Genomic DNA, 25,940 nt, shown 5'->3' with positions numbered 1-25,940 from the left:
AAAAGATTACCTTCAACAGAAGGTTGCTATACTTCTATTAATTGCTTAGGCAAAAGTGTGCCAATCTATTCTTTAAAATTGTGGCAACTGTGATAATAAAATATAGTTTCAACTTCAAAAATCTATGATCATTAAAAACAACTGGCTAAAAAAGATCACTTTCTCATATAAGAATGTATACTTCAAAATATATTTTTTCTCTGTATTATCAATGGGTTGACATACATGTTTATGACAGTGATTGAAAAATATTATGCTGTTTCATATCTTTATTGTAGGAGATCAAACATATCATACATTATATATAAAAAGTTACAGTGGACAACAGACAATAGTTATCTTAACCTTAAACTAGTAAGTTTCAGAAGACTACACAAAGGATTTTTACATTTGCAGTTCAGGCTTAAATTCATTATCTACACTACAGCACTGGAAAATACATTACAAAAATAAATAAAAATAAAATAAATGGTGCATAGCTGTAAGATAATTTCTTAAAAACTGAAGCATAGTATTGCACAACAAATCAAACTGGGAGTAATATATGTATATGATTATGGAAATTCTAAAATGAGTTTAAATACATTGTCATGACATGTTTCATAATTCATAAACATATTTTATCTCCTCACAGTTCATAATAATCTCTTTTGGACTCCGGAAACAAACAATTCCTTATCAAATCATTTTCTCATGCATTACATTTAGACATTTATTTGTTACTATAAAATTCATTAAGAGAAACACATATGCCAGTCTATCTGATTTAACCCATTTAGCTTTACTTCTTGTGCAGAGAAAATTCTGTGGCTTTAACAAAAGGAAAGCAAGAAACAATGTTCAAACTTTGATAACTTACATTTTTATAGCACAGTTTGCATGGTGCTTTCCTCACAACAACCCTGTGAGGTAGGAAGTGCAAGCATTATAATCCCTGCTTTGCAGATGGGGAAACTGAGGCTGAGAGAGGTTAAGTGATTTGCCCATGGTCACACAGCTAGTAAGCGTCTGAGGCAGGATTTGAACTCAGGTTTCCTGATTCCAAGTCCAGCACTCTTTTCACTAAGCCAAGCTACCTCTAGGTTCTTCATAATTTAGGTCAGAACAACCTATATTAAGAACAGAACAGAGAATGGTCAAAATTAAATTCTAATATGTGCATCTTAAATCCTAACTTAATTACTAGGTAATAATCATTTTTTGGATGTTTGTCCAATATACTTTAATATATGCCAACATTTTGTGTGTAATTAGCCCTATGCAATAATAAAAATGGGTACTAATAATAGGAAGGGATTATTGGTGGACAGAATGACAGTTCCACTTCCCCTCTTCCCCTTTATAAATCTTTAATACTGAGCAAAAATCGTAGATGTTAAACATAACTACATTTTGCAGAAAGAAATGCCCAAGATTGCCATAAATGTCCATCTCAATTCCCCAGACAGAGCAACTCTACACTTAAATAGCCAAAATCTAACCTCATATACACCAAAGTTTTGTTTGTAATCAGCTCTATATATTTCAAAATAGAATTTAATTCCCCTAAATTTGAATTAATTAAAATTACTGCAAGAATGCTAAAAGTGGCAGCACAAACTATGCCACTTCCAACAGAAGCTCTTAGGAACCTAATATCTACCATATGCTATTAGTGACAATGACTTACAAATAATAATTGGAGATAACTAGGTTGTGGGGAAGCCAAAATTAAATCATTAATATGAATTCCTGACATACAACTGAAATAGGAAGTTAACAAAAACCTACATAATAACAGATCTCAGCTACACATTAAAATCCTAATTTCTAATGGTTAATTATTGATTTACAATGTAAATTGGTATTACAAGACTGAACCCTATATGAAAAATTAGATGTGTTTCACATATGTAACAAACAGTAACTGTACTTAAGGGTGACTGAATTACTATCTATATATCCACCAGTTATAATTCATAGCTTTCTATCATTCATACTTTACATCAACTCTGTATTTATCTTGTTATGTTCTGATTTATATATGTTGTTTCTCCCATTAGAATATAAGCTCCATGGGGACAGGGGCTGTTTTTGTTTTTTCTCAGCATCACTAGCACTTACTATAGCTCTTGGCAAAGAGTTTAATGATTGCTTCTTTTTTGAAGGATCCTGAACTTGCATCATCAGACAAACTGGATTCCTATAAAATCTGTTATATATTTTCGTGTGAAATATTAAAAAAAAAACTACATACTTATTGAAAATCTGTTAAAACAAATTATTTTATATTACTTATGGAGGGATAATAATTACATTTTCTAAACCCACAAAAATGCAATTTTGAATTAAAATTTCTCCTCAAAAATGAAGATGGAAGAGCAGCAGAAAAAGAAAACTAAGGCTGAGAACACAATTGGGATCAAAGAAGAAAGATGACATTAAATATTTTCATTGGCTCTAAGGGAATAAACCTCTAACTTAGAAATGGAGTTGCAAAATTCTATATTTTCGATTTGGACCATTCTTGTAGTTGCAAATAAGCATCTCAAAAGGAAATTTCATTTTCAAAGAATGCACAAATATGTTTTAAAACATGTTATTAAATAAATGTTTAGAATAAAAAGGCAACATAGGTTTATAAGTGTCTATTTTAATAAATTTCATTAAATTAATTGCAGTGGCAAAAAGGGACTATGATCTGATAAGATTTTAGCCAAAAATGTTCTCTTCAAGCACAAAGTTACAAGAAAACCATCTACTATATCTGATACTACCTTAAGCAAGTCACAACATTCCTGGGACTTGATTTCTTCATGTAAAATAAGAGAGTTCAACTAGATGGCCACTGAAGTTCCTGCTAGCTCTAAACCTATCTTGTGACCTCTCAAAGACAGAATCTACATTAAAATAATGTGTTCTTCGATAACCTTCTGAAAGCAATGGACATACTCTCAAAATTTCAAAGAGGTAAGTTTAAACTGTGTTGGGATAATGTGCTTTTTAAAAACAAAACAAAAATTACTATCCATAAATTAACATATGCCCACTTGAAAATATATTGACAGCTAAAAGAGTATTTTCCTAAACGACACATCTGTGGGTATCTGAAATTTATTATTTACATAAAATGTGTACATAGTGTATATATAAATTATGCAGCCAAAAAGGATTGCACTCAAAAAATTACTATGTTTGCATATTTGTAGCATGAAATGACTGGAGGAAGTGCTCTAAGTTTTCGTGAAGCAGTTATCTACACAACTCTGGGCTTAGATCTTTCTTTTACTTTTTGGTACATGTTCACAGAACCATCCTTCGAATGCCACATTCACAGCAGAATTTCGCCCATTCCACTGGATATCTGGTTCCACATTCATGGCAGAATTTTGGTAACTGTCCAGATGAATTTCCTTCATTGCCTTTAAAGCCTCCTCCATTGACAGATGAATAATCTACATCTGACCTGAAGTGATGAAGAACATTAGAAATACAAAGTCTCTATCAGTAACATTCAAATAAAATTTAAAAAACCCAACAAAATGAGTTATATGATATCTACTTCTGGCCAAGGCTTTCAAGTGTCCTTTAGTTCATATGAAAATAGCAGCTCACTCAGCAAGATAAAGCTGTTAACTCCTTTCTTTAGCATCAAAATATTAATACCATTTTAAGACACTGCTATGAAAATATAATTGAATCCATATTAAATAAATACCCAAGAATGTTCACAGATCCACCAAGTCATGGGTTAGCAAGATGATATACATTAACACACCAAACTGAAAGGAAACTGGTACCGGTTGCATGAAACAGATGAAGCTGAGTTGAATACATATTATGTAGATGCTCAAGGCTTTATCATTAAATTATAACTATATAGAAAGTTAGACATCCAGGAAATACCAATATTGGTGATGAACCATTAGTCAACCAAAAGTCATTGTTCTAGATGATCAGTTTCAAAAAATGTTATAGAAGAGATTCCTATACTGGGAATAATGTTGTATTAGATGGTACCTTTTATTTCTAGGATGAAATGACTAATTTTAATGGCGTCTTTATGTCCTCACACAATTTTTCCAACTGTTTACTGATGCTTGAACTTATTTTCAAAAGTAAACAAGTACTTTATCCCATAGACTGACTCCTCATAGTAAAAGGTAAAGAGATTTAAAATGAAAATGCCTGTTTCAGGTAATACTCTATTTAAAAAAAAAACAAACTTCTTTTAAAATGGAGTCATTAAAACAACAAATATAAATGGTCAACTTGGATTCATGTCTATTTAGAAGAAGCAGAGCAACCTGTATTTCCACATGCAGTTAAAAAGTATCTAGTGCATGTCTGACCTAATTCATTTGAAGTTAAAAAGGCCAAAATTTTGAAGTATCTTTTTTCTGTATACAGAGTCACCTTTCTCCACTCCCTGTCTGCTGACCTCCTGTTGGAAACACTTTAGGTACCTTCTAGTTCTCTTCATATCTCACTCCATTGTCAAAATAATAACTCTCATCATAGTAGATGGCCTTTGTATAGTTCTTTATAGTTCTGCTTCGAATAATATATGTAGGTTTCTTTTAAATACAAGGTCAACGCCTCAGTGGGGTATGGAGGTAACTCAGAGAACCAGAAGGCTTTGCCAGTAGAACATGAGAGCTCTAAGCAGGGAAAGCTTTAAAATAGGTTGGCTAATAGATAATTTAGTTTGGCCACAGCAATTTATGCAGCCCACTTACTAAAGGTATATAGAAGAGGCACAGTCTGTGTTGGTACAACCAATAAAATAAAATATCTTTTGAAGTATTGTATCTTTTAAAAAATGAAGAACTGATATAAACACAAACTTTGTTCCTAGGAGAGTCATATAACTGAATCACAGCATCTCCACATTTTATGGCTGAAAGGGATTTCAAAGGACACCTAATTTCAACTCCTCTCTTCTTTACAGATAAGACAACCAAGGTTCACAAAAATAAATGGAATCGACCAAAGTTTCACAGCTAATTAATAAAAGAAACAGAATTGGAACCCAGGTCACTTTACTCTTAACTCTTTATTCTTTCCCCTACAATATATTTATCAACTAAAGAATCACTGTATAAATACAGTTTTTCTAATATAGTCTTCAAACTTTCTGGAAATATCTATAAAATCCCTCCTTTCTACCCAATATTCTTTAAGAGTTCTTAAACAGAACTTCTTTGCAAAACACTATGACAGACAATGACACAGAACTAAAGATGAAAATATGTTTACATGCAAAAAAGTATATATATATATATATTCTACACATAAGCAAAACATTAAAAAAAAAAACTAGATAGAATAACAGAGAAGATCATTCTCCAAAAGCAAAACTTCTTTTTTAAGGAAAAAACAAAGTTGGTTCCCTTCTCCAAAAGAGGAAATGTACTAATTAAACAAAGAATAGCCTACTGCTGATATGAAATTAACATTGCAAACTGTATAAGGAAATATTAAGGACCGCCAAAACTTCAGTCAGTCATAGAATGTGCATGTGCATGCGCACATGCACGCGCGTGCACACACACACTCAATTAGGAACTTGTCCTAACTGCTCCTGATTTGCTTCCTGCATTCTATATGAATAAAGAAGGTCAGGTGGCTAACTGGAAAGAGCACTAAATTTGGAATCAGAGGACCTAAATATGAATTCTAATTCTGAGACGTATTACTTGTCTAAACTTTGGAAAATTAGCTTGATCTTTCAGGAGCTCTGTTCCCTTATGTTTATTTTTTTGGGGGAGGGGGTAGTGGGAGTGGTTAGACTCAGTGTCCTCTAAGATCCCTTTCCAGTTCTAAATCCTAGGAACCTATGAAATGTAAACATGATCTAGAGGCAATGTCAGATGTTGTACGGTAACAATAATAGTTGACATTTGTATAACTTTAAGCTATTTTCTATTTATCTATTTAAAAAAAAGCATCAGCACTGGCATGAATACAACTACTGATGAAATATTCAGAAATAGAAGAAAAGAACAGCATAGTAGCAATGAGTATTTATTAAGTACCTATATGCCAAGCATTGTGCTGGGCACTTGATGTACAAAGGCAAAAGCTAAAACAGTTTCAACTTAAGGACTTTACATTATTATAACATTTACACATATAGTAGATACAAAATAACAGATATAACAAGCAAGAAGGTCAGATTGGCTGGACCATAGAGTGCAGAGTGGAATAATGCTTAATGCTGGAAAGTTAGGTAGGGGCCAGGTTGTGAAGAAGTTTAAATGCAACCAAAAGAATTAATATTTGAATCTAGAGGTTATATGAGGCCAAAGTAAAACCTGTGTTTTAGAAAATCACTGGCAGATATATTGAGGATGCACTGAGAAGGAGGGAGACTTGAAGCAGGAAGACTAATTAAGAGGCTGTCAAAACAGTTTAGCATCATGCAGCGAGGACCTAAACTATGGTGGTGGCTCTATGGGTGAAGGGAAAGAGGGAGGTGAGATGCTGAGGAGATACAAATGCCAAGATGTTGCAACTTACTGGATCTGTAGGGTGAAGAAGAGAGCAGAGTCAAGGGTGACACAGGTTATGAACTTGGGAGACAAAAAGGGAAGGACAGTGGTACCCTCAAGAGAAATAAGAGTGTAAGGAAGAGGGATATTTTTGAGGGAAATGATAATGAGTTCTGTTTTGTATATGTAGAGTTTGAGATGCCTGTGGGACATTTAGTCTGAAATACCTGAGAAGAAATCAGTGTTGTAAGATTAACTCAGCAGAAAGAATGGAACTGAATATACAGATCTAGAAGTCACACATGTATAGATACAAATATATAGATAATAATTAAACTCATGGGAGCTGATAAAGTCACCAAATCAAAGAGTATAGAGACAAAAGAGAAAAGAGGAGAATGCCTAAGACAGAATCTTGAGGCACACCCAAAACTAGGGGGCAAAGGCAACTGAGAAGGGGTGGTTAGACAGAAAAAAAAAGCAAGAGCGAGCAGTACCATGAAAACCCAGAGAAGAGAGAGAATTCAAGAGGAAAGGTAATCAACAGTATCCAAAGCTGCAGAGAAGTCAAGAAAGATGAAGATTAAGAAAAGGCCACTAGATTAACTATTAAGAGATCACTGGTAACTTTGGAGAGAACAGTTTCAGTTGAGTGATGAGGTCAGAAGCATGAGAAGACAGTGGGATGAGTGGTGATAATTAGTACAAACAGCTTTTTTCCTAAGAGTTTGGCTGAGAAAGAAGAGATAATGGATGATAGTTATCAGGAAGGGTCCAGCAGAGATTTCTGTTAAAGGATGAAGGAGATCTGGACATGTTTCTAGGCAGCAAAGAAAGAGTCAATAGATAGAGATTACACAGAGGGGAAGACTGGGGTAAGGAGAAAATGGCAAATGATATCAAGAGGCTGTAGGGATATGAAGATGAGAAGAGGGAGCTCAAAGCTGGTTAACAGTCCAGATTTTCTTGGTGAGATAAGAGAAGAGGTCTTCAGCTGGAAAAAATGGGAGAGGATATTGTGGGAGACTTGAGAAAAGAAAAGATTTGGAAGAACTGCTATGGTAAGTAGGATAAAGTTAATTATAAAAGAGTAAAAAGGACTGACTTACTGCAGCATAGGTCCAGTTGAGATAAGATAATAAATTTGTAGCACAGTTGAATGACTTCTTCTCGCTCCATTTACAGCATATACGTAGCAGTGCAGGCAGCAGAAGGTAGAAGTAATTTAGGGTAGGAGTCTGACAAAGATTGAGTGGTGATAGAACAAAGGAGTTCAAAAGTAGAAGATAGTCTAGAGTTGAACCAGTCAACTAAAGTTTTGAGATTGGGAAAAGAGGAATGTGAAGAGCTGGAATGACACAGTCTGGGGTACTGGAATTGGAGGCCACAGTGGGGATGAAGAATTAAGTTTAGGATGAGTAAAGTATAAGGATATATGCTAAAAGAGAAAAAAATCCAGTACTATGTTGCTCATATAGCTGAAATCCACTAAGCCTGATCAAGGTTTTCTTTCTGCCCTAAGCTAAATGGCATTCTACATATATCAAATTTGTACTAAATTTTAGGTTCAAGAAATCTCATTATTTGCAGCAACTAAACTATGGTTCTTAGAACATAATACTGCAAGGAGATCCAAATGCAAAATATTTCAATGGAACCAACTGCATGACATGGAAAGTTATGTTTTTAACATTTTTCAGTTGCTGGCAATGGAAAGCAAAATTATTTATCCCCAATCTAATTCTAGTACATATTCAAAAACTGAATGAAATCATCTCATAATAAAAAGAATGAGTTGATTACTAAAAACCATTATGTTCTTCCATATAACATTCTCAAAAATACATTTTAAAATTCCTAGTTATATCACTAGGTTAAACATACCTGTTTGTGTAACTATCAGCATTATAGGTTTTTCTCTTGTTTGTTAACACACCTGGTACAGAATTTTTTGCCAAACTAGGTGGTGTTGAAGACCGTGCTTTCGTGCTACCTCTAAGAGGGAGAATAAGGTAGATCAAAAAAGACACAATGATTAGCACCTTAATTATGTACAAATGCAAAAATATAATCATAAAAAAACTATGTTTAAGAATTTAAGTGAAATAAAAGTTCAGAGTCACAAAGAATCAAAACAACGTTCATGAGACTATGGAGGAAGAGAATAATATTGAAATTAATGCTATACTTTACCATCACTATCTTGAAAATACAAATATCTTTTAAAATGTACAAAATGTTTCACATGAAATTACAATGGATTCAATCATTTCCCTAGAGACTTTGAACAAGATAAAAGGTTGCCTTGAAGTAAGAGTAGTAGAGCAGAAAGGACATTGTGTTTTGAGTCGTAAGCCCTGAGTTTGAATTCTGGTTTCATTAATGTACTGGTTTGTGTGACCTTCAGCAGCTTACTGAACCACTGTGGGTCTAAGTTTCCTCAGCTGCACAACACAGATATTATTTGCACTACCTCGCTACATATAAAGCACTTTGTAACCATAAATATGAAAAGAGTTATGACCTATTTCACGTACATAAAAATATTTTATTATAAACATTTAGCCACCATTGCCCACCAGCTCTCACCACAAAAGATCCCTCTGCCCCCATGGTCCCTTCTTCTGATTGGTCAGTTCCTCCCAAAGTTTCCATTTTAAGGAAGGGCTGGATCAATCATCATTCCCTCCTTCATTCTTCTTCAAGGATGATACTGACTCTTTAGACCTCTTTCTTCACCATGTCCCTGGGTTATTATCTCTCTCTCCATCTTTATCCCTCCATCCCCTTACCACTGGTTTTCAGCTTCCTTTTTTGAGTTGCTGCCTCCCATTAGAATATAAGCTCCTTGAGAGCAGGGACTGTCTTTCTTTTTGTTTGTATTTCTATTCCCACCACTTAATACAATGCCTGGCATGTAGTAACTGCTTAATAAATGCTTGTTCATAAATTCCTGTTGACTTGACTTATATTTGTAAAGTAATTTGCTAAATAATTGGAGAGAGGCAGTGTGGTGTGGTGAGCAGTATAGTAGGTATAGGGCTGGCCTTTGCATCAAGAAGATCTGGGTCCAAGGTAGGCCTCTGAGACACATATTATCATAGATCTAGAGCTAAGAAGGACCTCAGCAATCATCAAATTGCACACCTCTCATTTTAATGAAGACCGGAAGCCCAAGGAAGTTAAGTAACTTGCCCAAGGTCACACAGGTAGTTTCAGGAGCCGGTCCACTGCTTCCTAAATCAATGTTCTTCCACTACACCACACTGCCTGACAAACTATGCGACTATGAACACATCAACTTAACTTTCTCAGTGTCCCAGACAACTCTAAGATTTAAAAGCAGACAAGTTACTGATCTGCATTTGTGAAGAGAGTTTCCCTATAAACCTGAAGTTCCCCACGAAACAGGTCTGTACCAAAACATAACATAAATCATTTTTTTAGTCACTACCCTGTGGATAAAGAAAATGGAAACCAGTTAAGACATTAAAAACTAGTATTTGGTTTATTAAATCTCATGCTTACAAGTACAGTTATTAAGGGAATTTGGTGAACGCCATTCTATCCATTGTTCCGATTAAGTAGCCATGTATTCCAGGTTACCTAGTTCCAGGTTACTAGTTTTACCTAGTAGATTGATGCATAAGTCTAACATAAGAACAAAAACATGTTTAAACGGTCAGGATGGCTAAAATAATCATTAATGTCAAAATATTCAGTTAGATTAATGGTTCTTTAACAATTAACTATATAGGAGAGGTGGAAGAGAGAGAGCCAACCCTAAAAGCTTTAAGTTGCCGTATCAATGACTCATGTCAGGCCATTTTGGGAAATAATCCTTTCTAAACTGTCACTTCTAAAGCCCAACAAGAGAAATGAAGATGCACACCACTAGATCTGGAGGTTAAGGCAATATCTACTTCAAGCTGTCACTACCACATGGTCACCCCTAAAAAACATCCACAGCACCCAAATTAGATACAAAGGGAAAGAGTTCATCCATTAGATTAAAATTCCTCTACCTCATATCTATTCAGCACATCTTGAAATCTACTGCAGAACTACTACACAGCCCTATTTAGAAATTATTCTTCTAAATTATATGAGATACTTCTAACAGAAAATGAGCATGAAAAGACATGTTCAATGACAATGGACAGTAGAGTCTCTCTAGAAGTTCTCTCAGGAATTTTAAAAACTTAGTCCCTTTACTTGCTTATATCATATTTATAGGCCATGAACAAGTGACCAATTACTGCAGTTCAATCGTTAAGACTATTTAAATGTTCCAGAGGTTCAATATTGAAATGAAATGCATATAAAAATGCTGTGCCTCTTCAGAATGAGATAAAAATTTCTATGAATTCCAAGGAGACATAGAAGATTTTTTTCCTCAATCAGTACATGAAATATTTTGACCCCAAGATGGCACTTGGAAACAAATTTTTCTCCCTAGTCAATGTATCTAAATTATGCTTTAGAAAGATTTAAAAAATAATTGAAAACAATCTCATAAGGCTAAAGTTCTACTACCTTAATAACATCTATCCATTCTTGATATCAGCTACTGAAGTAATAACTAGAAGAGGTAGTTATAAGAGAAATGGCATAATGTACATAGCGTTCTTTCTTCACCATCTTATTACTAGTCATTATGTTTCTTTTTTAAAGATGGCCTATTAAGTTGAAGACAACTTTTCAAATTTTAGTATTTACTGTGTCTCTGATTAAATGAACAATGATACCTTTAAAAGTGGGTGTCTGCATGATGTAATATAAAAGGTATTAGATTGAGAATTTTAAAAAAAAACAGATTATAGTCCTAGCTCTGTGCAATTAACTAGCTTTACTTTGGGGGAAAGTCACACAAGAGATCTGGGTCCAAGTCCTATTTCTGAAAATACTAGCTATGTAACCAAGTCATACAGACTCAGGTTTGGTGAGGTAAAGCCTCAGCTTCCTCACTTGAAAAATAGAGACAGCATACCTTCAGGTTTAAATGAATGAATGAAAAAGCATTTGTTAAGTACTTTCTATGTGATATGCGCTGTACTAAAAACACTAAGGGTACAAAAGTAAAACAAAATGAGCAAGAAGAGCTAACATTCTAATTGTGGTAGACAACACAAAAAGGACTGTTACAAGATTGATGGAAAGACCCTGAAATATTCAGGGTCAAATTCTAGGTTGGACAGCAAAGCTGGAAGGAACTTTACTAACCCTCACATCTTACAGATGAGGAAACTGAAGGCCAGAGATTAACTTGCCTAGAGTTAGGCAAGGAGTGAGCAGGCTGGGATCCAGACAAAAGCCATTCACCTCCAAATCCAGTTTTATCCAGTATATCATCATCATCATCATCATCATCATCCTTACATTTACATGGTTCTTTAAGGTCTGCAAATTGCTTCACATATGTTCTCTCAATGGGGCTGTTGTGAGTACTTTGTAAACCTTAAATCACAATATAAATGCAACCCAGTATTTCTATTATTATGTATAAGTTGAATACAGTTGGTTTAGGGTATACTGGGGATCTTTAAACAACAAATTATGATCCTGAAATCTTATCTGGAAGAGTTTCAATTTGGGTCCTGTCTCCAGTTCTTTCAGAGATAACAAGTTTTTCCTAACATCAACAGGAGCAGAATTGGCAAAGGTGTACCTTCTTTGCTCTACTTTCATATTGACTTTATCAAAGATTTGGAGAAATAAAAAGTTCATTTTTACAAATGGTTTTAAAATCAAAACTAAAAGAAAATACTTTTAAAAAAGACTTGGATTTTCATTTAAAAATTTTAAACCAGCAGCAAATATAATTTCTTAAAATAAGTATGCCTTCTATATTTAAAAAGTTAAAGGGCAGCCTAATATTTCAATCCTTTAAGGAAATATCTGAAAGAGATTAATCAAACTGAGTCACAAATACTTACTTGTTAATGGGTAATAACTTATTTCTTTTGACGGCACTGTCTGATTTTGTATCACTTTCATACAACCTTTGCACATCTCTTCCAGTTCGAAGTGGTGGGCCTAATTTGTCCATCTTACTACTAAAATATATAAAGGGGTACCCATAAGGAAATTGCTAATGTTTGCTATCTTAAGTAATAAAAAATTTCATACAAATTAAACATTAATCTTCCTCATCAGAGTTCTTTCTTTCCTTTTCTTCCCACTGTCCTAAGCACACTAAGAAGCTTCCAGGTAATAAACTAATTTAAGCAATTATATATAGATTATAGGACATTGATAGAATTTACTCAAGAGCTACTATTGGATCTAGGAATTCTACACAAATTTCCCACATGACAATGCAGAAAACTGGTGTAAGGACACAATAAAGGTTATCTTAAAGCACGTCAAAAACTACTTCATAATCACTCTGAACGATATATATTGTTCTATATATAAATGTAGAAGAATAAAGCAACCAATGGGGGAGGGAGGAGTGGGCAAGAGAAGAGGTAGAAAAACTGGTATGGAAAACAACTGCCTTAAAATATAAAGCAAATTAGTGAAGTTAGTGGGAACCTAGGACTAATTGTTAAATTTCTCATCTAACATGTTCCCTTCTGTTTTCTAAATACTTTTTTTTACCATCCATATTCATCACCTTCTCAAATGACTCCTTTGTATTTTCAGATAAATACATGCAAAGACAAAAACTTCATCACTGAGGATCACAACCTGACTCCTTTACTACTAGGAAATTAACTAGTAAGACTGTAAATGACCCCATTCCATATAATTTATCTCAAGTATGATAGACTTATGTGATGTCTCTTATGGTAACTACTATTACAAAGGTGAGTTTGTGAGGAAAAAAATCAGGCAATGGAGAAAAAGAATGTTTAACTCTGTTAGTCAACTGCATGCTGAGGATAATGAAGCATGATTCTACATGTAACTGCATTAAATTTTCAATCATCTGAAAAAAACAAAAAACAAACCTAAAGTCTTATTTGCACATTATCATGAAATTTTTGCAAAAAGCATGAAGGGTCTCCACCTAGAGGAGAGCAGAAAAAACTGCACCATGTTTAAGAGTAATTTTCATCCCTTTTCAGCAGAAGCATTTTAATTATATATAACAACCACAACCGTTATCTTTCAATTTCAAAGGAAAAAAGAATTTAATTTACCTTTAAAGGAAAAGTCTTAATCAAATTATAAATGCTATTTTAAATTTTTAAAGTTTAATAATAAAGACTGTAGAGATTATCTTTAGATATGCATAATATGAATTTATTAAGTCTCGGCCAATCTGAATCCTGCTTAAAAGGATTAATTTTTTAATAAATACCTCTCCAGTGGTTGTGGGGGGTGGGAAGTAAAGAAAGGGGAAATTCATATCATATTTTAAAGTTCCAATCTAAAAAATTATGTTTGATCAAAATATAAATGCCCCTTGAGTCCGATTATCAAAATATGCAGGTGAAAAATATGGAGATTTGGGGAATAAGAAAACATTTTGCTCATCAGAAAAAATGTTAAAGAAATTAAAACATTTCTATGGGTTTCCACAAAAATCCATCCCTAAATGTGGATAGCAAGAACTGCTTTCTCTGGATTAGGTGCCATCAGGCGAATGTCAATCTCTGGTTCTGCATGTTTGATGTTAACTTTCCCTGTGTATAATAGGTCGATCACTTTAGTGTCAAGACTATTTGCTTCCCACTAAAACCACCTCTGGTCTCTGACATTAAAGCCTAGCTACTAAGCAGAAAGTAGCCACTGTCACGAGGGAAAGACTGTTTCATTCTTGGATAAGCTAACTGGATACTCTTGCTTCCCCAAATCCCTTAAGCTAGTCTTTAAGAAAGGTTTAGTTTAATTTTCCTATTAAGTATAAACAGAAATTAAAAACAATTATGAGATGTATACAGAAAGTCTGGGTGGCAGAATTTTTTTCTTTAATCTAGATGTAATTTTCAAGTAGCATTTTTTCTATTTGAGTAATTCCTCCAACACCTCAGTTCACCTTCTTTTCGGGGCTTTGAAGATGGGTTTAAGAACTGATGTGGACAAAGATCTTGTCATTTTGAGTACATCCTGGTGATGAGTTCTTTTCAAACTTAGGATGACTGTCAGAAAATAGACGTGGAGTATGTTACTGGGCCTATACTCAAAGCCTTTTCTAGTTCGTTGGTATCCACCAGAATTTTCACTCTGCTTTATGCACCAAGGTCACATCTAATACCAGAATAAGGCATAAGACTAGGACTCTAATTAAGGTTTCACATAGTAACATTACATAAATACTTAATACATGTATTATAAAACTAATTTCAAGATTAGTTTTTCATTCTTTGCTTAAACCTAAACACACACAGTTCAGAATTAGTTTTACTACAGAGATATGTTGGGGGCATAACACACACAAAAAATGTCTTCCCCATACGAATAAACCTCCAGCAAAGTACTCCTCCAATGCCTTGTCAAGGTATGGAAATGGCTAGGTTTTCAATTCTATAGCAGCAGAATGCAAGTTTTGATAAGGTCCTATGAAGACCTTTCATACAGCTCTAGAATTTGACTATATAACTTTTGCCTGAAGACGAGACTGGAAAGGTTCCTTACCAAAAAGTTGATCGCAAGATAATGGAATTTTTTTTTTAATCCACAGCAACAGTCTACAGCATGGAGAAAATGCAATGTTCATTGGTTGAGGAGTGAGAATACACTGACAAAAACCAAAATGCCTTACGTATTTAATAAGCGAAATCAATAAAATCTAATATTAAATGGCATATGTAACAAAAACACTGTTTAGAAATAAATCATTAAGAGAATGTTTGATACAATTAAAAAAAAACCTTTACAATTCCTAGTGTTCATCCAGGATAAGAAGGGAAGCAGTCAAATGAGGGGAAAAATCTTCACATCACATTTCTTGGATAAGGGTTTGGTACTCAAGATATACAGACAAATAAAATTTTACACATATATATGTATATATATATATGTATATATATGTATATATGTAATATGTGTGTGTGTATATATATATACATGCATATGATTAAAAGCCATTTCAATAGGTAAGTGATCAAAGGATATGAACAAATAATTATTTTTTAAAATGAAAACAATTAACAATCAAATGAAAGAATGCTCCAAATCTCTAATAAGATTTTAATAAGAGAAATGCAAATCAAAACAATCCTGAAGGCTTCAGCTCACAATCAGCAAACATGCGGAGATGACAAAAAATGGAAAGTCAGTATTAAAGGGACTGTAAAATTGCATTGTTGGTGGAAATGAGAATTAGTACATTATTCTGAAAAGCAACTTGATATTATATTAAAAAAATTTACTCAACTGTGATATTCTTTGACGGAACTATACCACTGCTAGGCCAATACTCAAAAAAGACCAAAGAAAGAATAAAAGGTCCTTTATGTACAAAAATATTTATAGCAGTTTTTTGTGGTGGCAAAAAACTGGAAATTATGGAGATACCCATCAACTGAGGAATGACTGAATAAGTCATAGCATATAAATGCAATGGGGTACTACTGTTCTATAAGAAATGAGGAAATAGTTAATTTCAAAAAGATATGCAAAGACTATATCAACTGATACAAAAGCAAAGAAGAACCAGAAGAACAATTTATTCTAACATCAATATTATAGTAATGAACAATTCTGAGGACTTTTATAAACTGATAAAGAATTAAATGAGCAGAACCAATAGAACAATTTGTGCAATAACCGTAACACTGTAAAAACAAACAATTTTGAAAGCTCTAAGAATGATTCTAAGTTATTGATGATAAAACATGCTATCCATTACCGATAGATATGGATTTAAGAAAGTAAATGAGATGTGTGTGTGTGTGCGCACGCACACACACACGTTTGGCATACAGTCACTGAAGGAATTTTTTTGCTTTATAAGAAATCTGTTACAAGAAATTTATTTTTCTTTTTTTTAGACTGAAAATAGATTTGTTCACTTAAAAAAATAGAGGTGGGGGTGCTACAGATGTAAAATGTTGCACACTTTCAAATTAGTCACAATATTATTAGTTTTACTTAAATGCTTTACTTTGATACAAGGGAACTCTCACAAAGTGGGAGTAATCATAAACATAAAGTAAAAACAAATTGCATCAATATAACATAAAATACGATAAGCACAGAAAGACTACATGAACTGATAAAGTGAATTAAGTAGAACCAAGAAAACAATATACATGACTACATCAACATAAATGGAAAGAACAAAATAATTTAAAACAGATATTGTGAAATCACAAGGAACAAGGTTGGCCCCAAAGAAGAGGTATGAGAAAACACCTCCCCCTCTATTCCTCAGAAGAGATAAGGTATCATCAGGTATGAAACATTATATATATCTTCAGATTTTTTCAATATACTGACTGGTTTTGCCAATTTTCTTTCTCTTCAAAAAAACTTGTTTAAGGGATGGCTCTGTGGGAAGGACGCAGGGGAAAATTTTGGTTGATGAAAAAACAAAAGACATCAGTAAAAAATTATTTTTAAAAATTTATGTTTATGTTAATCATACCCAAATTAGTTGGGATCTGATTCCAACAAGAATAAAATGGTTACTGAAGTAGAAACGATGGGCATATTATGAAAAGTGATCACTCTCCTAGTGTATATGATAGAGGAAAGCTATGGATAATCTGACATGCTGTCCAGACTTTGGATAATCAAATATTAATGGGTTCAGAAGAAGGATAGGTATGATCCCATGGACTAAAACTATGTAAAAGAATTCAGCCCAGATGAGACAGGAAATTTCCATGAATAAACTTCTGAAAACACAAGAGAAGCACACTTCTTATGAGAAGGAAGTACTGAACTGGTATGAAGAAAAATCAACAAAACACTTACAATACACAGAAAACAAAAAGACTTTAAGAAGAAACTTTTTACTGCTTCTGTGTTAAATTTAAATACAGTTTAAAATTTAAAAACATGTAAGAAAAGTTCATGATCTCACATACAATCCTTTTTTTATTCTTTGAAGTGTTTATTGATTTTACTGTACTGTTTATAGTATTCTGTTCACATTTAGTGATGATAAAGTTTATAATAAGGAATTTTTTAAAAATATGCACAGAAGACTGAATCAAAAGCAGTAACAGAAGATGAATAAAAGAATGTGGCATGATCCCTCCTGTAAAAATACTGTCAGGCACTCATTATGAGCTATGGGTAGTAGGGAAAGTCAAGAATACAAAAAGGATTTTTTTTGGCTTTGTTTCCCTGCTTTTTTCTGCGAAAGAGAATCAAAGAAGGAATAGACCCTAGTCTAGGCCAGAATGGGATGATGACAAGCAGAGATAACAGACATAAAGGAAAACTGGACAATTCTTACTCTGCTTTCGTTATTGCTACTTAAGAGAAAAACCTTAGAAAGCAAAGAAGCAGAAAGCGAAGAAGGAGTTGATAAGGAAGGTCAGTAAGGACACAGTAAATAGAGTGCCTAGTTAACTCTTAATGAATTTAAGTAACCAAATTATATTCAATACAATCAGATTTAAAAATGACTGAATGGTCAAACTTAAAGAGTAAATTAGTGACTCAAAGTCAAACATAGGAAGTCTCTAGTGCAATCTGTGAGGTTTCTGCTTGGCCCTGTATTATTCAATATTTTCACTGATGACTTTAATGCCATAGATGGCATAATCATCAACTTTAAAGATCATACAAAGCTTGAGAAGAACAGTTAACACAGTCGTTGACAGTCAGGATCCAAAAAGGGCTTTAAAAGTTTCTTTAACCTCTAGTATTTGTGAAAGGATATTTTCTGCTAACAGAGAACATATAATCTTGCTCATTAATATTTTCAACTATTGCTTTCTTTAACTCCTTAAAACATCAGTGATTTAGGCAAGCAGATAAGCAAATTATAGAAATACTGTGACTAAAAGATCCATGTGGTCCTGGATAATACTTTTGATTATATATAGATGGTTAACATCCCCTTTCTGGGTAGCAAAAATATGAAAATCAATCATTTACATCACAAGGACTCATATTTGAAAAGTTATTTTTTGATTGAAAATTAAATAACCTCTAATTGTATGACTACTTTTATTATAAACTTTAAAGTTATTATTGAAAACATGAAGTTGGGGCAGCTAGGTGGCACAGTGAGTAGAACACTTCAAATCCAGCCTCAGACACTTGACACACTTACTAGCTGTGTGACCTTGGGCAAGTCACTTAACTCCAATTACCTTGCCTTCCCCCTCCAAAAAAAAAAATGTGAAATTGCAAAATTTAAGGGGTATTATTTTAACCTGATAATAATTTATTAAGGGCATGTCTATACCAATCATTTTCATAGTTTTCTATCATTTAAAAGGATCCTCAATCTAGTTCACAGAAAACATATGGGCCCAAGAGCTTATATAGTCAAACAATGAGATTATAGGCAAGAAAAATGGTCTATATGGTACTCAGTTAAACAGGGTCACTCTGATGGTAGGCTAAGCAGCTTATACTTCATGATATCTATAAAAATCTTGTGAAATCCCATGGTATCTTTCTTGTGTTTCCATGTGAGGTTGGCTAGCATATGCATATTCTGGAACTTTTTCTTACAGTTTTTCAATCAATTAATTACTGACTCCCTAAAGCATATTTCTATTTCTGCCACAGTGAGCTGATTGTTATCTCTGTTCCAAATGCAAGCTAATCTCTTCCCTGGAGGAAATGAAGAAACTTAAAGAATGCTTCTCCATACTCCAAGCTGACAGCAAGAATTAAAAGTTCCTAAAAGGAAACACAAGTTTGGCTTCAATGAATTTGGGACCTGAGGGTAATGAAGGGTGACTCAATCCTTATCGAGATGAGGAGGAATGGACTTTTTACACAGAGGAGAAAGAGAAATTAAAGGACAATTAGGGGCTTAAAAGCAGATTTGAGCCTTTAACAAAAGATGGTAGAGTTGGATCCCCTAAAGAGGAAGAAACTTCTGGTCCTTGCAGGAGTAACATGGTAGAGTCACCTTTTAGGTAAGAGATCTTCTAATATGGAGCAGAGGAAGTAGAGAATAGTAGTATAGCATGGTGATTCCCTCCTCAGCCATACGTGAAGCAGCTATTTTGTTGACCTAGTAACAATAGTGGAAGCAATTTTGCCTTCATGAGTCATGTATGAAAGATATAACAGAGAACCTCTCAAGACATAAAAAAAATGGATAACAATTACCAACTTATGGTGATTCACAGAGACAAAAATGATATTTCCAGAAGGAACCTAAAAAGTATTATCAATGATTATGAAGTCTTTGGCAATAAACTGAAGACAAGTGGGGTCACAAGTGTGTTTCTCCTTACTTTTGCCCACTGAAGGCAAGGGAAGCAGAAGAGAATGATTAATTTAGGAAGTGTGAAGAAATCCAAGAAGCTGAATGGCGAAGATTGACTGGTTGATCACTGCGTTCATCAGAGTTACTAAGTTTTTTGAAGTTTGCTATCTTTACAATATTGCTGTATAAATTGTTATTGTGTAACTTGTTCTACCAATTCTACTCACTTCAAAATGCATCAGTTCATACAAGTTTTCCCAGGTTTTTTTCTGAAACTATCCCCTTCATCATTTCTTATAGCACAATAGTATGAGTGATGGTCAAGAAGAGAAAAACAAAAATTATTTTGCCTCTAGAGTATACTATGGACCACCTGGCCAGAAAAAGCAGAGAAATAAGAAGTTTGGGAAATTGTATCATAACCCTGGAACAGAGGTACGATATAGTAGTAATGGAAGATTTCAATTATCCAGACATTTGCTGGACCTTTCTGACAAAAACAGAGCAGCTAATAAATACTGGACTGCCTTAATGACAATTTTATTATTCAAAAAGTAGAACACCAACTAAGTGAATTTCTATTTCTCACTAATAGGGAAGAAGTGGCTGTCAGGGAGAAAATAACTGGAAACTCATCAGAAGAAACAACTTCATCCTAGAGTTTGTGATAAAGGGGAGGGTATCTGAGCAAAGTCTGACTTCTATCCTAAATTTTGTGAAAGCAAATTTTAAAAGGTTCAAAGGAAAAATAGGTAAATGGGATAAATGACAAGGGAAGCCAAGACTTTTTCTCTGTGACTCAGTTTCTTCATTAATAAAATGGGGACATTAATAGCACCTGCCTCCCAAGATTTTTGCCAGGATCAAATGAGACAGCACATGCAAAGAACCCTGTTAACCATAAAAGTCCTCTTATAAATTCCAGTTATTACTATTACTATTTTTAATCCATTTTCTCTTCAAAGGAAAATGATCTTCACACTGGAAATGACAGAAAAGTGACTAATAGAGAACTAATACAAAAGTAAGGAGTAAGAAAGCACACAGCTGCCCTCAATAAATTTGAGTCAATTGGTCCAGATGAACAACATCTTCAGGATCAGAAAGAAATGGCAAATGTGACTACTGGGGCTCTTGTCAGTGATACTGAAAGATCATGGAAAATAGGAGAGATATCGCAAGACTGGAGAAATTCAAATGCTCTTCTGAAGACTGGGGGAAGAAAAAAAGAGAACATGCAAACTACAGGCCAGCGAACTTGACTCCAATTCCTGGAAAAATTCTAGACTAGATCATTAAAGAACTGGTTGGTGAACATCAAGAAAAAGGAAGCAGTGATTACAAAATGCAATATTGCTTCATCAAAAGCAGGTCTTGCAAAAGATTTATACAATAACAATAACACTGTCATAACAATTTTGAAAGGCTTAACAACTCTGATCAACGTAATGAACCACCATGATCCCAGAGGACTGATGCTATACTCACCTACTGTCAGAGAGGTGATGGCTCAGGGTACATGATGAAATGTATATTTTTTCGACATGGCCAGTGTGGGAATTTGTTTTGTTTGACTATGCATATAATTATTGGAAGAGTTTTATTTCTCTTTTTTTTCTTTTTGCCTAGTGTGAGAGGGAAGGTGGTGGAAGGCTGAGAGAAATCAATTTTAAATAAATTTTAGTTTAAAAAGAAGGACAGGTCATGCTAGATTTAACCTCATTTCCCTTTTTGAAAGGATTACTAAAACCAGAAAATGACAGGAATTCAGGGGATATTAGATTTCAGCAGAGCTTTGACTAAAGTAGCTCATACTATTCTTACTGCATAGTAGAGATACACATTAGATAACAATCGGAAGGAAACAAATATTTACTGAGCATCTGTGTGACAGGCATAGTACCAGGCACTTTGCAAATATCATGTTGTTTAATCCTCACTACCCCCTTTTTACAATTGAGGAAACAGATAAATTAACCTGCAGAGCCACCCTTACTAAACGTCTGAAGCCAGCTATGATTCCAGGCCCAGCATTCTAGCCACCTCAACATCTAGCTGCTGGTTGGATGACTAAATTTAAAGAACAACTGTTATTAGTTCAACATCAACACAACAAGAATTCTCCAACGGAATATTCCAGACAGCTCTTCTTGGTCTCTCTCCAGCATTTGATACTGCTGATTATCTACTCTTCCTAGATATTCTCTCCTCTCAGGTTTTCCTGAGACTGTCCTCCTATCTCTCTGGCCACCCCTTCTCAATCTCTTTTTTCTGGTTCTTAATCCACATCATGTCCACCAATTGTGGATATTCCCAAGGCTCTATCCTTGGCCTTCTTTTCTTTTCCTGGGGTCACTGAACTTTCTTTTCAAAAAACAATTATAATAACTATTTAAATCTAATTTGTTTTCTTGGTAATACTATGTATTTTATTTTGTGCATTTAAAAACATTCTGAGTCCATAGGCTTCTCTAGACTGCTAAGGGATCTATACTATCTCTCTGCTCTACACTATCTCTCATGGCGATCTCATCAGCTCTCATGAAAATAATCCCATATCAGTATTTCCAGTCCTCCTTGTCTTTCAGTTTTAGTTCTGCATCACCCATTTGCATTTTTGACATTTCAAAGAGTCCCATAGTCAGTTCAAACTCAGTATGTCCAAAATAGAACTCAATTATCTTTCCTCCCAAACCTTCCTTCTTCTGAACTTCACTATTATTGTTGAGTGTACCACTATCTTCGTAATCACCCAGGTTTGCAACCTTGATGTCACACGTGACTTCTTATTCTCACTTACAACATATATCCAATCCATTGCCAAATCTTGTCACTTCTACCGTCACAATGTGTGTAATAGCAGCCACAATGGCACACCCAGGATGGCTGCTAGTGCAGGTTCTTTTATCTGCTTTACTAGGAAAGACAGTTGTTTCAGAAGTCAACAATCTTTTTTAATTACATAAAATACAGAGAAAATACAGAGCAAAGAAACAAAGACCAACAGACAGGGCTCTACTGCCTGAATCAAAGCAAAACTGCTATATCTACTTTACATTCACCACTGAATCAAGAAAGAGCCTTTACCTCTGAGCAATCAGGGAGCTCTTGAACATAAGGCCACTCAGTCTCAACCAGGAAATCATGAGATGCTTCTTGTAAGCAACCCCCCAAAGCAAAAGCTCACTCTCAGAATATACATTCTTTCAGCTAATAGGCTTGGAGCCAAAAGGCATCACAACCCTCCTGACTCAGTGCCTAATTAGAAATTAGCAAAAGGTTACGTGTTAAGCCTGCCTACAAGCAAGCAAGCTTCCTTGAATGGGCTCCACATGAGGCCTATTGATGGGCTAGGAAGATCTTATACTCCATTAACATAACAACTACCCAGGTCATGCCCTCATCACCTCTCACCTGGATTACCAAAATCGCTTTTCCCTTCTCTGATTCATTCTCCACTTAGCTACTTCAATGATTTTTCTAAAATGTAGATCTGACCATGTCACCCCGTACCTTACCCTACCTCTCCTACTCAATGAAGTGCCAATGGCTCATTACCTCTAGGATGAAGTATAAATTCATTTGTCATTCAAAACTTTTAATAATCTGGTTTTATCCTTTCTGGTCTTCTCACTTTTATTCTCCTCTATTGAACTGTATATACCAATAACACTGATACTAGCATTCCTCCAACAATATAATCCCTCTTGTCTCGGTTCTATTGTAGTAATTATCCCCCATGTCCTGGAATATTCTACACTGTCACTTGTGCCTCTTGGTTTCTCTGACTTCCTTCAAAACTCAGCTCAAATCCCATCTACTCCAGGAGATCTTTCCTGGTTTCCCATAGCTCCAAATGCTTTCCCCTCTCAGAATGCCTTCCATCTACTCTGTGTGTATTTTGAATGTGCTAAATTGTTTATATGTTGATTTCCCCTATTACATTGTAAACTCCTTGAAGGCAGGGACTTTGTTTTGCCTTTCCTGGTACCCCTAGCGCTCAGCACAGTGCCTGACACATAATAAACAATCAATACTTATTGACTTGACATGATAATATCTGAAGAACCATCATAAGGAGGAGGGGCCCTAAGGGGACCAAAGACCAGAACTAAGAATAATGTGGAAGGTGTACAGACAAATTTAGGCTTGATATCAAGAAAAACTTAACAACTGGAGTTGTTCAAAAAGTGGAGTAGGTTGCCTTGAGAAATGTTGGCTTCCTTCTCCTTGGACATCCTCAATCAGAAGCTGGATGGTCTCTTGAAAGGTATGTTATAAAGGTAATTCCTTTGGTGTAGAGATTGGACTATAAAGCTGCTGAGGTCCCTTCTCTCAAATTTTGTGATTAATCAACAACCATTTATTAAGCATTCTCTATATAACAGGCACTGTGCTAGGTGCCAGAGATGAAAGAATAAAAATTCCTTTCCACCAAGAAGCTTACATCCCATTGGGGAAAATAACACATATGTATGTAAATATAAAATATATACAAAGTAATTTCAGTGATAAACTAACGGTGGGGGGAAGTTGGTGGCAGTCAGAATAGGTCTTGGGCAAAAGGTGACATATGAACTAAACTTTGAAGGGATTTAGGGATCCTCAGTAGCAAAAGGAAGGCAGAAGTGCATTTCAGGAATGGGAAACACCATATACAGGGAAGGAGACAAGATGGAATATTATTACAAGAAAAAGCAAAGAGTATAGTTTGTCTAGAACAGAAAGTTGATTAAGAGTAAAAAATGAAAGATTTGAATGCCAAATAAAAGAATTTCTATTCAATCTAAAGGCAAGAGGTAGTCATTGGCACTTCCTAATCAACACAGTTAATAAGTAGAGCTGCGATAATATCACTTTGGCAGCTTCCACCTATCTACAAGTCAGTCTCGGTGGAAAGTATCTTTACTGTTTCCTAGTTGGTTAAGTCCCTGAGCTTTTTAAAGTCTGACACAAAGGAGTTTAATTGCTCAGAACTGGTAATGCACAAAATCGATTTTCAACATCTCTGAAAGTTAAAATGATAAACCCTAATTTTAGAATTTATTTTATTTCATAAGAAAAAAACTACATATAGTTTCCTTTGTATTTCCACAGCACCAAAAACTAACACAGTATTAAATATCTTACTCTGCAGGTCAACAAATATTGAGAACTCATCTAAAATGCTACTTTATTATTATTCTATGAACTACTGCATAGATGGTAATATAAAAAATATTACATCAGTATATAATCCCTCCAAACAAGTGCATTTTGTAGCTAGTATATGACTAAAGATTTTTTTAAATAGCTACAAATAATATTCAACAGGAAAATTTGGATTCACTTAACAGAAATATATTTGTAGCAGAATACAACCACACATCTACTATCCTCTTATTATTCAAGATTAAAGATACTTACTGAAATCAGAAGTACTCTGACATTAGAAAGGATATCTAAGATGGGCTAGCAATTTTTTTTTTTACAGATTGACAAAGTATTCCTAAGGAAAATATTCAAGAAAATCTTTTTTTTTTAAGGTGAAATATTTCTAACAGGAATCCTTAGTGCCTTTAATCAGAGAATTAATATCAGAGAAATTAGCTCCCTGTGAAAACAATTCACTCAATCCGGTTTACTAAAGGACTTGAAAAACATTTTTCTGATTTATCCACAATCAAAGGATTTGGGTACCCGACACTAAGGAGATGTGAGACAAGAAGTGAAAGGCGAAATTTGTTTCACCAAGGAAAGTATCTCTTGCTTTTGTGGCCCAGCTGGTGATGCAGTGGACAGAATGCTAGGCTTGGAATCAGGACAACCCAAATTAAAATCTGGCCTCAGATATGTACTAGCTGTAAGACTCTGGGCAAGTCACTTCTGTTTTCTCAACTATAAAACAGTGACAGTAACAGCACCTTGTAACAACAATGCTACTTGTAGCTACTGTGGCTGTATAAGACCAGTAACGCCAGCACACAGGAAGGCTGCCAGCATTGGTTCTTTGATCTGCTTTTCTGAGGAAAGCAACTTTAAGGGGTTTACAATCTCACTTTAATTAAACATACATGTATCATTCACTTAGTTCAGGGGAAAAAGTCAGCGCCCTGAACCCAGAAAACCCAAACAGAAATTACAAGCAGAAATTATATAAACAGAGCAAATAACACAAATCAGCAGAC

At 34.5% G+C, this 25,940-nt stretch overlaps 1 protein-coding gene across 1 annotated transcript in view; it reads right to left on the bottom strand.

Moving 5' to 3' along the window:
• Positions 1-254: 254 nt before the first annotated feature.
• The window catches only part of ZC2HC1A (zinc finger C2HC-type containing 1A), a 60,399-nt gene continuing 34,713 nt past the window's right edge, over positions 255-25,940 (bottom strand). The window contains exons 8-9 of the mRNA XM_036742041.1: positions 8,358-8,468; positions 255-3,445 (exon numbers count right to left, since the gene is read on the bottom strand). Of these exons, the coding sequence (XP_036597936.1) occupies positions 3,283-3,445; positions 8,358-8,468 (274 nt within the window). The 3' untranslated portion in view covers positions 255-3,282. The remainder of the gene's footprint in view (positions 3,446-8,357; positions 8,469-25,940) is intronic.

Source organism: Trichosurus vulpecula, chromosome 1 (genome assembly GCF_011100635.1).
Source record: "Trichosurus vulpecula isolate mTriVul1 chromosome 1, mTriVul1.pri, whole genome shotgun sequence".
Taxonomy (NCBI): domain Eukaryota; kingdom Metazoa; phylum Chordata; class Mammalia; order Diprotodontia; family Phalangeridae; genus Trichosurus; species Trichosurus vulpecula.
This window is presented reverse-complemented; position numbering and strand designations above follow the sequence as displayed.